A 15,003-nucleotide genomic window follows, 5' to 3' on the forward strand; every position below is an offset into this window, starting at 1 on the left:
GATCCACCCAGCCTGATACACACCTGCCACATTGTCCAATCCTTCCACACTGCACTGTGAAATGCACCCTGCCAAATACTGATCCACCCAGCCAGATACACACCTGCCACATAGTCTAGTCCTTCCACACTGCTTTGTAAAACAAACACTTCCAAATAACTTATTTCTGGAAATTTCATTATTGATAACTTTATTAGAACGTAAATCTTGGTGTTTATATTATGCTAAATAATAGTATAGTGTATTGTATAATAATTTTATATAATAGTATAATATTTTACATAGTATAGTGGCTTCACACTTGAATGACTCTGTATGTATGTTTGTGTGGATATTTGTTTTTGTGTATATGTTTTTGTTTGTAATAGGTCCAGATGTGGTGATCTGTGATGAAGGTCACATCCTGAGGAACGATGCGACGGGCATTTTTAAGGCCATGAGCTCCATCCGCACACGCCGGAGAATTGTCCTAACGGGGACGCCACTCCAGAACAATCTCTCAGAGTGTAATGACCTTTAATCTTTAACATCCTTGCACGGTGTAATGGGTGTAATAATCAGTCACCTCTAACCTCTGTTATCACCTTTAACCTCTGTCCTCACCTTTAACCCCTCCTTCGTCACCTGCACCTCTCAATTATCACTTTAAACCTTTTTAAGGGCTAATGTTGCTGACAAGTAACAGAATCTTATCCTTTACTAATTAGCATGGTGCTAACTGCATGCCTGAATCACCATTTGACGCAAACTCTACGTGGTTAAGCAGTGTCAAATAGACTTGCTTACCATGACTAATATTTTCTTATAACTACAATAGATTTTAGTGTATTTGTATTGCGTAGAAATGTATTTTGCTGTTTAGTTGGATTTTGTACTACTTAGTAATACTGTTGTATTTCTATACTGTAGAATGTTTTCCATAATTTCAAAGATGTTTTGATCTAAAGATTTCTGGTTAAATGTAAGCAGTGAAGTTGATGCCTTTCAATTTATTTTCAAAACCAAAATAATTTCTTCATATTGTAGCAAAACCTCATATGCCTGAAACGGTACCTTTACAGTTAAAGTGTAAAGAACTTTCTAACTTAAGTTTTATTCCAAGTAATTTGGCCCTTAAAGCCAGTCAAGTGTGTTGTTGTCTAAACAGCTCTGTTTGACAGAAAGTCAGCATTGTCTGATTGGATCATTAGCAGGCATGTCTTAACTTTTGACAGGTACTGCAATCATATCCAAAGAAGTGCCTCTAATCATCTTAAATGTGCATTTGTTCCGCATTGTAGATCACTGTATGGTGAATTTCGTAAAGCAGAACCTGCTGGGTTCTCTGCGTGAGTTTAGGAACCGCTTCATTAACCCCATCCAGAATGGCCAGTGTGCTGACTCCACCCCTTCTGACGTCCGACTGATGAAGAAACGAGTCCACGTCCTCCATGAGCTCCTCGGTGGATGTGTTCAGGTCAGAGACAAAGAGATACGATGCGAGTGAGAGAGAGTGAGAGCACTAACACACCTATTCACACACAGCAATGGTCACCTTAGCAACCACCTGGGATGCTATAGCAGTGGAATAGCAACACCTTAGCAACCACCTGGGATTCTACAAAAATGGCCCATCGACATTTTAACAACCACCCAGGATAGCATAGCAACACCTTAGCAACCACCTGGGATTCTACAAAAATGGCCCATCAACATCTTAGCAACCACCCAGGATAGTATAGCAACACCTTAGCAACCACCTGGGATTCTACAGAAATGACCTATCAATATCTTAGCAACCACCGAGAATAGCATGGCAGCACCTTAGCAACCACCTGGGTTTCTACAGAAATGGCCTATCAGCATCTTAGCAACCACCCAGGATAGTATAGCAACACCTTAGCAACCACCTGGGATTCTACAGAAATGACCTATCAATATCTTAGCAACCACCGAGAATAGCATGGCAGCACCTTAGCAACCACCTGGGTTTCTACAGAAATGGCCTATCAGCATCTTAGCAACCACTTGGAATACCATAGCAATGCCTAGCAACACCTTAGCAACCACCTGGGATTCTACAGAAATGGCCTGTCAACATCTTAGCAACCTCCCAGGATAATGTAGTAACACCTTAGCAACCACCTGGGATGCTAAAGCAGTGGCATGGTAACACCTTAGCATCCACTTAGAATACCATAGCAATGCCTAGCAGCACCTTAGCAACCACCTGGGATTCTGCAGAAATAGCCTGTCAACATCTTAGCAACCACCCGGGATAGCATTGCAGCACCTTAGCAACCACCTGGGATTCTACAGAATGGCCTATCAACATCTTAGCAACCACCCGGGATAGCATAGCAGCACCTTAGCAACCACCTGGGATTCTACAGAAATAGCCTGTCAACATCTTAGCAACCACCCAGGATAGCATAGCAGCACCTTAGCAACCACCTGGGATTCTACAGAATGGCCTATGAACATCTTAGCAACCACCCAGGGTAACCTAGTAACACCTTAGCAACCACCTTGAATACCATAGCAATGTCTAGCAACACCTTAGCAACCACCTGGGATTCTACAGAAGTGTCCTATCAACATCTTAGCAACCTCCCAGGATAGCATGGCAGCACCTTAGCAACCGCCTGGGATTCCTGTCAACATCTTAGCAACCACCCAGGATAGCATGGCAGCACCTTAGCAACCGCCTGGGATTCCTGTCAACATCTTAGCAACCACCCAGGATAGCATGGCAGCACCTTAGCGACCACCTGGGATTTCATAGCAACAGCTTTGATAAGCCACTTTGTTCACAAACTTTCCCCTTCTAGTTATTATTAGGTTTTATCCTCAGGTGCATCTGTAAAGCCAGTAATCAGCCCCTCCCTGGTGTATAATTATCTGCTGTTGTGTTTTTTGTAGAGACGGGACTATTCTGTTCTGACCCGCTTCCTGCCCCCAAAACACGAGTATGTCCTGTCAATCAGGATGACACCACTGCAGTGTAAACTGTACGCACACTACCTACAGAACTATACAGGTAAATCTATCACTCACGCATCCTGTACAGTGCTGCAATGTGACAGTCCTTTAGTTCTGTGCTTAGTTAGCGTCTCTAGAGGAGCTCAATTTTGGTCTTTTTATTTCCTTTTAACCACTGTGGGCATATATTACTAGGGATGGTCAGTATTGCAATATTTGAGCAATATCATTATAAAAATACATCATGATGTTATGTTTTGCATCAGAGTTAACTTTTAATAACACATGTAATGCAATAAATGGTTAACCAAATCAAAACAAGATGATGATATATGGTATGCATTGAATATACACCTACTGGTTGGAACGTTCAGCCACTGTTGCTCTCGCTGGACATCTGATGAATACTTTGTTCACTTATTTAGATATGAAAAAAAATGCACTGCTTTATAAATGGAAAAATCTATCTTTACGTCAAATTTGAGTAATGTAGACAAATGTGAGAATATTTTTTTTTTTACATGATTGTACTTTGGGGAATCACTACTAATGGTCAAGGCTTTGAACTGTCTGTCTGTGTTTGTGTGTGTGTGTGTGTGTGTGTATGTGTGTGTGTATGTGTGTAGGAGAAGGAGATGGTGTGAACAGGTTGTTTCAGGATTTTCGGATTTTGAGTCTGATTTGGATTCATCCGTGGTGCTTACAGCTCTCTGACCTTAACAAAGGGTACAAGGTGTGTATATTCATTACACAGCCACCAACTGTTATTTGATTATTTTTATTATTATTTCATTATCAGCTTATTGTTGACTCTATCCTCTACTGAAGATATTCTGGGAAGATCTTCATAAAAGCGGTATTTTTGGTTTGTGTGTATTACAGGTAAGAGCGGAGGATCCTGCTCCGGTCTCCACGGTGACTACGAGTGAACTGTCAAGTGGGCAGAAGAACAGTGAATGGTATTGTGTTTGCAATTAATGTGTTCATTTATCTAAATTTGTGCATATTTATTCATTCCTGTTTGTTGAAATGTGGGGTTTGTTCCTGTAAGCCTGACAATATGCCTACAGATGTATGCAAAAGCTCAGTTTACTTGTTTTGTTGATTTTTCTAAGTGGAAAATAAATACATTCTACAGAGGATGCACCTAAATATGACACAGTTTATGCTAATTTTAATGTACAATTTCTATGTATTAACAAATTGTGGAAAAATCAAACAACATTAAATGTGCCAGAACCTTTGTACATGCCTAATTAGTTTTTTTTTCCCCAGTATGTCAAATTCAACAAATTAAAACCTGTATTTGTGCATTTAAATGTTCGTTATTTTCACTTAGAAAATGGACAAAAATGTCATTTGACCAGGGACGCCCAAACTTAGACATTTTTCTGCAGCAAAATTGGTTTTAAATTATTGATAATGTTGAAACAATGACTCCAAACTTTGAATGGTAGGGTAACTTCATGTCTGCACTTCTGCCTTTGTTTCAGTGTCAAAAATGACAAAAACATGGCAAAAATGTAGTCTGTATACACAGTTGCCCATGTTCATTAAAGTTGTGTGCCATCAAATCTGATCGTAAAATAAGCATACATTAATTTTACAGTTTATGCTTTGGTTTGTCTTTCATGTCTGCTTGATTTGCAGTTAACTAACCAAAACTATTATCAGTATCATCTGTAATACTGTTAAGAAATAAGATAAGAATAAAAATAGTCGATAACAAGAATATTCCAGCTATTCCAAGTTTCCGTTGAAGACGTATTACACTGTCCTTTTGTTTTATAGTACTGGCCAAAAAAATAAAGAATGCAGCTAATGCAGAAGCATCTCATGCACTGCAGTAAAACAGTTTTCATAGCGTTTATTGTATGGTGTTTTAGGAAAATAACCAAACTGCACAATCACATGTTCTACCTCAAACTCCACCCATGAGCACAGCAATAAACTCATGAGCCTCTAAATACTCTTTTGCTTTGATGATACTTTGATGATGGGCCAACAACTTATTAAATTCAAATCATAAAGTATCTTGCCTTCTACTTGCAAACACAGACATGCTATAGATTTGAAAGTTTATAATCTACACTTTATGCATAATTTCTCTGTTTTAATGAAATTTGATTGAGAGATTGTTAAATATCAAAACAGGTGTTTCAAAACATAACTTCTCCTGCTCGTGCACAAACACAGCCCTTTCTGTCTAACCTCCTCTCTCCATCTATTATTCAGTGCGGCAGAGGAGAGGAGGAGCGCTGCCAATACTGGAGGACCCTCAGAAGAGGAAGGTAGTGCACATCTTTACATCTGTTTAAACATGCACTGCTTTTTAAAGTACATAATATTAAAAGTCCTCTCTCTCTGTTTTTTCTACACACAATACACAGTGCCGAGTATGTTCAGCGGGCCACCGGTAGGCTGGTACAGGGAGTTTGTGAGTGATGCTGATGCTGCTATCCTGGAGCATTCTGGGAAATTAGTACTACTGATGGAGATACTGCACTTGGCTGAACAGCTGCAGAATAAAGTGTGAGTAAGGCACACACCTGAGGCCACATTGCGGGGTATGACCAAAGCCAAATTTTAAGGAATAGTTTGTTGAAAAAATTTAAATTTAAAAAAATTTAAAATTTAAAAAAACACCCCAACCGCTTTACCCCAAATGTAGTCAATCAGCCAAATGGCTGAACTTTGACTCTTTAGTTTTAGCACTGAGGCTACAAGGCCAACTTAATGGAAACATATATTAGCATCATATAAACTGCAGATCTAAATCATCACAAAATTGCCTCAAGTTCTTTCTCACAGTGAATTATGTACTTTTGTCTATGAAAATGGACAATAGTACAGACAGAATTTAGGCTTCAAGATGTTTTAGCTACTTTTGTTTTAGCCATTTAAACTAGCTTATAGAAAGCCCATCAAGTAAAGCCCTAGCAAGTGGGCAAGATGGAGTGACCTTATCATATTTTTGATATGAGAGCTTTTTGAAAGGCAAGTTAAAAATTGATCATTAGGATGTTTAGCATATTAGAATTTCACTTTTACAGTTCCACATTTAGAATGTCTATCGAGTTAGAATTTCACTGTTAGGAATCTACCATATTCGATTTTGCTGTTAGAATTTCACTTTTAAAATTTCACTGGCATTATTGGAGTACCAGTGTTAGAATTTCACTGTTAGAATTGAGATGTTAGAAACTGTAGCTTGTTAGAAATTGACTGTTAGAGTGGCAGGCTTGTCGGAATTTAGCTATTAGCTTGTTAAAATTTAGCTGTTAGACTGTATGGCCAATTACAATTTCATTGCTAAAATTTCACTGTTAGAATTGCATTGTTAGAAAGTGTAGCTTATTTTAAATTTAACTGTTCAGATGTCTAGCTCATGTGTCAGGCTGCTAGTCTCCACTGCACTTTGGCTTGGAAGGTCTGTGGTTTGACATGCCCGGTCTAGCTTATTAGAATTTTACTGATAGAAAGTGTAGCTTTTAAGAATTTCGCAGTTAGAATGTGTAACTTGTTAAAATTTCACTGTTAGAATTTTTCTGTAATAGAATGTAACTTGTAAGAATTTCACAGTTAGAATGTCGGAAATATTAGACTTTAACTGCTGGAAAGTGTAGCTTAATAGAATCTGACTGTTAGAATTTTACTGATACAATTTGTAGCTTGTAAAAATTTTACTGTTACTGTCTAGCTTGTTAGAATTTAGCTATTAGAATATATGTTCAATTAGAATTTCACTGTTAGAATTTTACTGTTCAAATGTCCAGCTCACGTGTCAGGCTCCAGTCATTGTGGGCCAAAACACTGCAGACTTCAACACACTGCCTAATTAAACACACCTGATTTAAAGTCACTGTTAGAATTTTGCTGTTAGATTGCATAGCTTGTTAAAATTTCACTGTTGAAATGTCTGATGTATTAGAATTTCACTGTTGAAATTTCATATGTGCAAAGTGTAGCTAATTAGAATTTTACTGTCAGAATTTCTAGCTTGTTAGAATTTGCTTTCTGTTGATTGCTGGCCTGGCAGGTGTTTTTGAGGATCTTGTCTTACAGATATATACAGAATGTCCCCTAAGTGGCCAGTAAATAGTATTATAATGATGTGCTAAGTTTTAACACACATAATAATAATAATAATAATAATAATAATAAAAATAATAATAATAAATAACACTTGTGTTGTGCAGGTTGGTGTTCAGTCAGTCTCTAGTTTCACTGGATCTGATTGAAAAGTTTCTTGAGTTGGCTGACAAGGCAAAGCGAGAGGGAAAGGAATCTCTGTATAAAGGTAGAACACACAAACACATGCACCCCATGTGCACTTTATTTAGTCTGTCACACTTCAGTCTCTGAACATGTGTTGTTTGTTGAATGAATAAAAGCAGATCTGTGCATATATGTTTGTCCACACTAGGAGAGAAGTCTTGGTTACGAGATAAAGACTACTATCGCTTGGACGGTTCTACCAGTGCAACAGAGCGCAAAAAATGGACTCAAGAGTTCAACAACGTCAGGAATACACGGTAACACACAAACACTGTGTCCACTCTATTAGACACTCCTACCTTGTCAGTCCACCTTGTAGATGTAAAGTCAGAGACGATAGCTCATCTGCTGCTGCACAGTTTGTGTTGGTCATCCTCTAGTCCTTCATCAGTGGTCACAGGACGCTGCCCACCAGATGCTGTTGGCTGGATATTTTTGGTTGCTGGACTATTCTCAGTCCAGCAGTGACACTGACATGATTAAAAACTCCAGCAGCACTGCTGTGTCTGATCCACTCTACCAGCACAACACACACTAACACACCACCACCACGTCAGTGTTACTGCAGTGCTGAGAATGATCCACCACCCAAATAGTACCTGCTCTGTGAGGGTCCATGGGGGTCCTGACCACTGAAGAACAGAGTAAAAGGGGGCTAACAAAGTACGCAGAAAATCAGATGGACTACAGTCTGTAATTGTAAAACTACAGAGTGCACCTATATAGTAAGTGGAGCTGATAAAATGGACAATGAGCGCAGAAACAAGGAGGTGGTCAGAATGTTGTGCCCGAACTGTGTATATTCTAGTGTTTCTAGTGATCTTTTTCTGTATTACTGTTTAATATTTGAGCATGGCCTGCTGTCCTCGCCTTAAATGTCAAAACTTAATTACATGAAAATATTGCAATGCTAATTTCTGCAGCTGGACTTGAAGTATGTTAGCAATAAACTAATTACAGTTCACATAAACATTTTTTTGTCCATTCTAGATGAAACACAGACATGTGAAGCTTGTAAAAGACATTCAGTATGTTTTGTTTGAAGCTATAAACAGACATTAACACATTTTAGTTTGTATCAGTTTTACAGTGGCTCCTTCAGTAATCCTCCTGCTGCTGTTTTCCATTCATAACAACTATCTGAGACTCCCACTAGTATTCACAGTGAGTGATGAATCTAGAACTCCAGAAGGCCAATTGACAATTTTTCCCCCTTGTAAAATTGGGTACACTCAAAACAATATTGGCTGATTCCTCTGTCACTTCCTGATCATGCTGGTAGTTAATCTAGCATGTAAGATCAGTCCAGTTCCTGAAATCCTAGCCAATAGGAGAGCTTGTTTGGCTGTATCTACCAAGATACCACAGAGAAAACAAGTCTGGCAGGATAATTTTCTGTTGGCCGCTTGAAATGAAGCTACTTGTTCTGATTTTAAAAATTAACTTTTTATTTTATAGAAATCAGTAAGTTTTTTTTCTGAAGACATGTAGGTGGTTCCCCACTGAAGAAAGTGGATTGTATTCATTTAGGTGTCGGCAACATGCGGCACTTTTACTGTCCTGTTGCGGCTCCACAGCAGAATCAGATTTGTAGGTAAAAATAAAATAATCCTCCTTTACAGTAAAATAAAGCTCTGCTGATCGTTCAACACAGTTTAACAGTAAATGGTCTTAAACTCTGGAGTTAATGTAGAACTGCTAATTCACCCTTTAACCCTGAAGATCAGCGCAGACTGCTGGTCACCGTAGCAACACAGACAACAATCTCGTCTAGCTAGTAGCAAACGAAATGGCAAAGAGAAAGATTTAAGATGAACATCGATAATTTGGAGATGAATGGACTTATTTGCATTTATAATCACTCCAGCTGGTTTCCTGATATGTTTAATGTGCACTGAGAAACTGTCAAACACTAAAAAGTCGTGAAGCTGAAGTCTGCTGCACCATTTAAGGTGGAATGGGAGAATTTGAATGAGAAGCGAATTCAGCCTTGTAAAAAGTCCAATGTTGAGAGACATTTTGACAGAAACTGTTCTACTTTTGGAAAAGTTTCCTGCCAGAGATGCGAGAAAAGCTGTTGTAGCTGAGCTAAAGCTTAAAGCAGAGCAAAATGAGTGCAATTTTGTTCATGTTAAATTATTATTATTGCAGTCTGTAGCGTCTTTGGGTCCTAGAAAAGCGCTATACAAATGTCATTTTTTATTTTTATTATTATTATTATTATTATTACTATTACTACATTTTGTTAGCCTTTACTAGCACATTAAAACATACTGAGCCATATTTACAGCCAAGATGGTAAAATGGGCATAAGATATTGTGGCTGAAAGGACAAAATGGCTCTTCTTAACATTTGGGTTGCCGACCCCTGTATTAACTCACTCTCACTCTCTGTCTCTCTCTCTCAGTGGACGGTTGTTTCTGATCTCTACAAAGGCCGGCTCATTAGGTATCAATCTAGTAGCTGCTAACAGGGTTGTGCTGTTCGATGCTTCGTGGAATCCTACTTATGACGTTCAGAGCATCTTCAGGGTCTATCGCTTCGGACAGAGAAAACCTGTTTACGTCTACCGCTTTCTGGCACAGGTGTGTACACACACACTAGGGGTGTAGTCATGATGCATTGACCTGAAGGTGGTGTTTCACCTGCATCTATTTTGTAATGTTAGAATCTATTTTTCATATATTCTATATTTAGGTTAATAGCTACTCAGGTTGCACTTGTATATTAAAAAAATAATAATTTTAATCCATACCAAGAGAATCACAAACAAATTGAACCATTGCGAGGTCAGAGAATTTCACCCCTTGCCTGTTCTGATACTATGATGACTCTGGACAGGGTACAATGGAGCAGAAGATTTACGAACGCCAGGTTGCTAAGCAGTCTCTGTCGTCCCGTGTTGTGGACCAGCAGCAGATCCAGCGACACTTCACACACAGCCAGCTCAGCGAACTGTACCGCTTTCGGCCCGACCTGCACCCCAAAACGCACAACAGCCTGCCCTCTGTAAGCACATACACACACACTATAGGACTGCAATTAATTATTCACTATTCTTGATTAGTTTAACAATTAGGGTTGCGTTGATTCCTGGACAAAGGCGACAAAATTGATAAAAAAAAAATTGACAGATTTCTTTAATATTGATGTGGTGTAAAAAATGTTAGTCATTGCTGTCCAATGAAAAACATGCATCTCCATAAGAGTAGCAGGAGAAAAAAACTTTCTGAACTTTCAGTGCAAGTTGATATAAAGAGGTTCAGCTCCACTTTTTGGGGCATCTCAATTGGTCCCTTCGATAACAATGGAGGTTTGGACATGGGTTTTTTTTTTTGGGACAGCAGCGATATGCTCTATTTCTGACAGGTTGAGTACACTCCATACACACAAGGCCTGTACAGCTTCTGTCATTTTGTTCCGTTATAAGCAGAAACTTGTTGGCTTTTTGTGCAAGGAAATTTCATGCTAGGGACGTGGACATCACTTGAGGTTTATAGATAGTGGGGCTAAGCTAGAGCATTCTGGGGGCTTGGTCCCCTAGTAGATTTTTTTTAGTGGTCCTAAAATGTTATTCTGAACCTTTAGAGTAAAAACAGCCAGAAAATATATATAAAATGGCTCTGTGGTCAAATGGGCGCACAGCAGATCTGTCTCTTTTGTAGTTTGTGTACTGTGAATTTGGAGACACGATGGCATGGGTAAACAATGCAGAATGAATGAGAATCACGACTGATTTGAACTTAGAGCTACATTTATTTGTGACCTAGCGATGCCCCTGCCTGATGCTATTTTGTGCAAGAATGTTTTGTGCAAGGCTGTTTTGCCTGTTGCCGTTTTCTGGGAGGTAGTTTTGTCTGTCATATTGTTTGAGGCTGTAATGTCTGTGTCCGTTTGTCTTGATGTCCAGTTATACAAGCACTGAGTTATGACAATGTTTTTCCCAAGATATGACACGGTTAGCTCCGAGGAATGATGCCACTTGGTCTGATTTCTCAAACTAGGTGTTCTGGTCTAAGGGTGTTTTAAAATGTACACCATTCACACACACATGTGCACACACACCAATTTACCCCCTTTGGGCCAGCGTACATAATAAGATACACTGCAGATACTTACCTGTGTGTGTGTGTGTGTTTGTTTAGGATAAGGTGCTGGCAGTGCTGTTACAGCAGTGTGGGCAGAGCATAGTGAGTTTCCATGAACACGATTCGCTGCTGGACCACAGGAAGGAGGAGGAGCTGAGTGTGGAGGAGAGGAAGGAAGCGTGGGAGGAGTATCAAGCCGAGGAGACGGTACACACACAAGTTTAAAAGCGGCTATTATTTTTCCAACAGACTCAACCAAGTCAGTTTTGTATATAGTCTTAATATATACAACTTCATATATATATCAAATAATTAGTATAAAACTGTAAAAAGCAAAGAAATTACATACTAATGTCTAGAATGATGAATTGAGCTGTAGATTATTCTAAAATGACTGAGGTATGGCGTATTATACTTTATGCTATGTTTTTTTTTCCAATATGTTAAACTCAGCAAAGAACAGACAGTGTGTGCACTAAAATTTGCAGAGATGTGTCATGTTTAGGTTTGTTCCTTGACTCATATTCAGCCCTGATTTGGTTGTGTATGTCCCTTTCAGGCTGCCGTACAGGATGGAGGTGAGCAAAGTTCAGCTGCAAAGAAAACCAAGCAGGAGGTGAGTCACCTAAAGTGTTTTCTGAGCTTGTAGTAAATCCAGAAAAAAACAGGACTGACCTACAAAACCATCAGAATGACTTCGCAAAGCTCAGTGTTGTGGTTGATGGTGCTGTCCGTGGTCCTGAACTCTGGGTTCTGGGCTGTAGATGTGTTAGTCTGCTGAAATGCACTGTATGTGGTGCTGAAACTGAAAATGCAGCTCAAGTCTAAAGCTGGCAGTGTATGTAATACAACTAAAGAGCTAAATGAAACCATCCTATTGTTGAACACGCTGGAATAACAATTAGTTTTGTCCAGGAAGAAGCTTGCACAGGAAGGAATTTGACCTTTGCGTTTAACCCATCCGTGCAGTGAAACTCACACACACTAGGGTGCAGTGGGCAGCCCTAACCACTGTGCCCGAGGAGCAGTTGGGGGTTAGGTGCCTTGCTAAAGGGCACTTCTGTCAGGTACTGTCAACTCAGGGGATCAAACCAGCGACCTTCCGGTCACAAGGCTGGCCCACTAACCTCTAGCCCACGACTGCCCCCCTAATGTGAAGCCAAGTTAGTAGCTCTTTATTCATCAAGATTCATTCAGCTTGTTCAAGATAAACTGCACCTTGCATTGGCAGCCAATTGCTATTGGTGAACTGTTGCCAGACTGTTTCATGTGGGGCTGTTTCACCTGATGCCATTTTCTGCCAGATCGTTTTGGTTAGCTTTGCATTGCTTGTTGACGTTTTGTGGAAGACTGTTTTGTGCAGGGTCACTTTCTCTAATGCTGTTTTGTCTGATGCCCCGTTTTGTGCAAGACTATTTTGTGCGAGATGTGGGAGGAGAATTAAGCAGAGCTAAATTCAAGTGGTACACACACCTAAGTTTAGAATCACCATCCACATTTTTATAATCAGTATTTTCCCTGATAAAAAAGCCATTCTGGTTGAGGATAAGTGTATAAAATGATTCTAATATAATGCTAATACTCCACAACTTCATAGATGTCAAAGAATAAATGAAATTTTCATGTCTGCAACAGTGAAGAGATGATTCTAAAATGACTTAGAAAACGGTCGGACATCAGGAATGAAACTGTAATATAATACTAATATTTTATGTTGTATTTCTTTCATTTCCAGTATGTTAAACACAGAAAATATATAGAAATTGTGCACTAAAATTCACAGAAAATCTATCATATTTAATCATATTTAACTGTGTAACTTTCACTTAGAAGGTCAACGAAACGTAATTTGGGAATGTTGAAACGTTGGCATTTGACTGTAAATACATGTATGCAGTCCTCTCTAACTCAGAGGTCCTGATTTGGTTGTGTTTGTCCCCCTGTGTTTGTACAGGATGGAGGTCAGCGAGGTTTCTTCAGCAGCCTCTGGCAGAAATCCAACCAAGAGCTGGAGGTGAGTCACCCAAAGGGAGCTGTGTGTGTGCGCGTGTGTGTGTGTGTGTGTGTGTGTGTGTGTGTGTGTGTGTGTGTTGTGGTTGATGGAGCTGTCTGTGGTCCTGCCAAAATGCTGTTCATGGTGCTGAAACTAAAAGTGCAGGCTAAAGCTGGCAGTGAACTTCAAACATCTAAAGAACTAAATGAAACCGAACTACTGCTGAACATGCTGTTGTATGTAGACTTAAAGGGAACTCCATGTACTTCTCAGCACTGCTAGAAGCCTGCTTAATGCAATAGACCAATCATAGTCAGAGGCAGCCCACCCTGCACTGTACAAACTCAGACCTTGAAGCCATTTTGGCCAAAAAGACTTGTTTCAAAATATTGTTTCTGTTTGAAGTGCACTGTGACTTCAGGGCCACGTTCACAAGAACGCTTTGATATTCATCGAGTAAACAGTGTGGGCTTATTCGAGAGGAACTCGCCTCGCCTTAGTGGTCAATGATGAGCACCAGGGTCAGTTGGGGGAGGAGTTCAGAAGAGTTTAACATTTAACATTTAACATTTCTTGAAGGAGTATTTGAAAGTGACACATGAAAGCAATAAAAACCACAGAGAAGATTGTGAATGTGAGTTCGTACTGAGTACAGTGGATGTACCAGCAGTCATTTGTTTGTGGTCCTCCTCCAGGCTATGTTGAAGAAAGGCCGCTTGGACCTTCAGAGGGCTCTGCAGAACATTGAGTCCCGGAGTCCGGACTTCTTCATACATGAAGTAGTGAGTTTGTGTGTATGAGTGAAAATAATCTTTTTTTGTTTATCATTTTTACCAGTAAAGCGCTACATAATGTTGCAATAAATAGAAACATAAAGGTAAAAGTAAGACGAAAGTAAGACACATTTATTTATTACATTAGTCATGTTGACCTTCAGCCTGATAATCCATTAATAATAGCTCAATCGGAATTGAATGCGTCCTGGTACACACCTCAATAGGTATAGTCTAGTGCGATTGAGGCCTTTCGGAATACAATTTCCATCCGATTGAACGAGGTGGGTAATCCTGTAAATAATCTGTTAAATAGAAGAATAATATCTATGTAAATGTCTGTATCTGATTACATTCCCTATCGGAAAGTTTAAGTCCGTTCTGATCATGTTTGTCACGTCATAGTGAAAGTTTATACCGTTCAACATGGCGGAGCAGAAACTGGTCTGCAGAGGAGACGAAGTTTCTGCTCTGATCTTTAAAAGACAGCGGTGGGACGGACGTCCAGCTTATGTGTCTCGGAACACGACGTCTTCCTCTCGGCCTTCTTTAATAAGGACATGTGAAGGACGTTTTCCTGAGTCTGACATCATTTTAAAGCAATTAAAAACACAAGCGCTGCTCACTGCTGCTCGTCTCACTCTGACTGGACATGATGCTCGTTGTCATGGTAACATCTACTCTAAGTGGTTCTCAATGCATACATGTAATTTTGAATCTGATTGCTTGTAGTGAGCATGTAAACGGAGATTTTCATCAGATTGTTGAGTAGAGTGAGAGTATAAACACATCAGTCTTCATCTATAATCGGAATGTTTTATTTAGATTGGCACAAATCTTTGCATGTAAACAAAGACACTATCAGGATTGTTTATTGTTCTGTGTGTAAATCACTCTTTATTGTGTGTG

General features: G+C 39.5%; 1 protein-coding gene across 1 annotated transcript in view; it reads left to right on the forward strand.

Annotated features, from left to right (window-relative positions):
- LOC118814426 (transcriptional regulator ATRX-like) overlaps positions 1 to 14,438 on the forward strand; it is a 51,706-nt gene extending 37,268 nt beyond the window's left edge. The window contains exons 21-35 of the mRNA XM_036580025.1: positions 369 to 506; positions 1,281 to 1,456; positions 2,902 to 3,019; positions 3,588 to 3,694; positions 3,844 to 3,920; positions 5,197 to 5,252; positions 5,352 to 5,493; positions 7,161 to 7,261; positions 7,388 to 7,496; positions 9,648 to 9,825; positions 10,082 to 10,249; positions 11,386 to 11,535; positions 11,888 to 11,944; positions 13,283 to 13,342; positions 14,017 to 14,438. Coding sequence (XP_036435918.1) covers positions 369 to 506; positions 1,281 to 1,456; positions 2,902 to 3,019; positions 3,588 to 3,694; positions 3,844 to 3,920; positions 5,197 to 5,252; positions 5,352 to 5,493; positions 7,161 to 7,261; positions 7,388 to 7,496; positions 9,648 to 9,825; positions 10,082 to 10,249; positions 11,386 to 11,535; positions 11,888 to 11,944; positions 13,283 to 13,342; positions 14,017 to 14,121 — 1,742 coding nt within the window. The 3' untranslated portion in view covers positions 14,122 to 14,438. The remainder of the gene's footprint in view (positions 1 to 368; positions 507 to 1,280; positions 1,457 to 2,901; positions 3,020 to 3,587; positions 3,695 to 3,843; positions 3,921 to 5,196; positions 5,253 to 5,351; positions 5,494 to 7,160; positions 7,262 to 7,387; positions 7,497 to 9,647; positions 9,826 to 10,081; positions 10,250 to 11,385; positions 11,536 to 11,887; positions 11,945 to 13,282; positions 13,343 to 14,016) is intronic.
- Positions 14,439 to 15,003: the final 565 nt, after the last annotated feature.

The sequence above is a fragment of the Colossoma macropomum genome, unplaced genomic scaffold (genome assembly GCF_904425465.1).
Source record: "Colossoma macropomum unplaced genomic scaffold, Colossoma_macropomum, whole genome shotgun sequence".
NCBI lineage: Eukaryota > Metazoa > Chordata > Actinopteri > Characiformes > Serrasalmidae > Colossoma > Colossoma macropomum.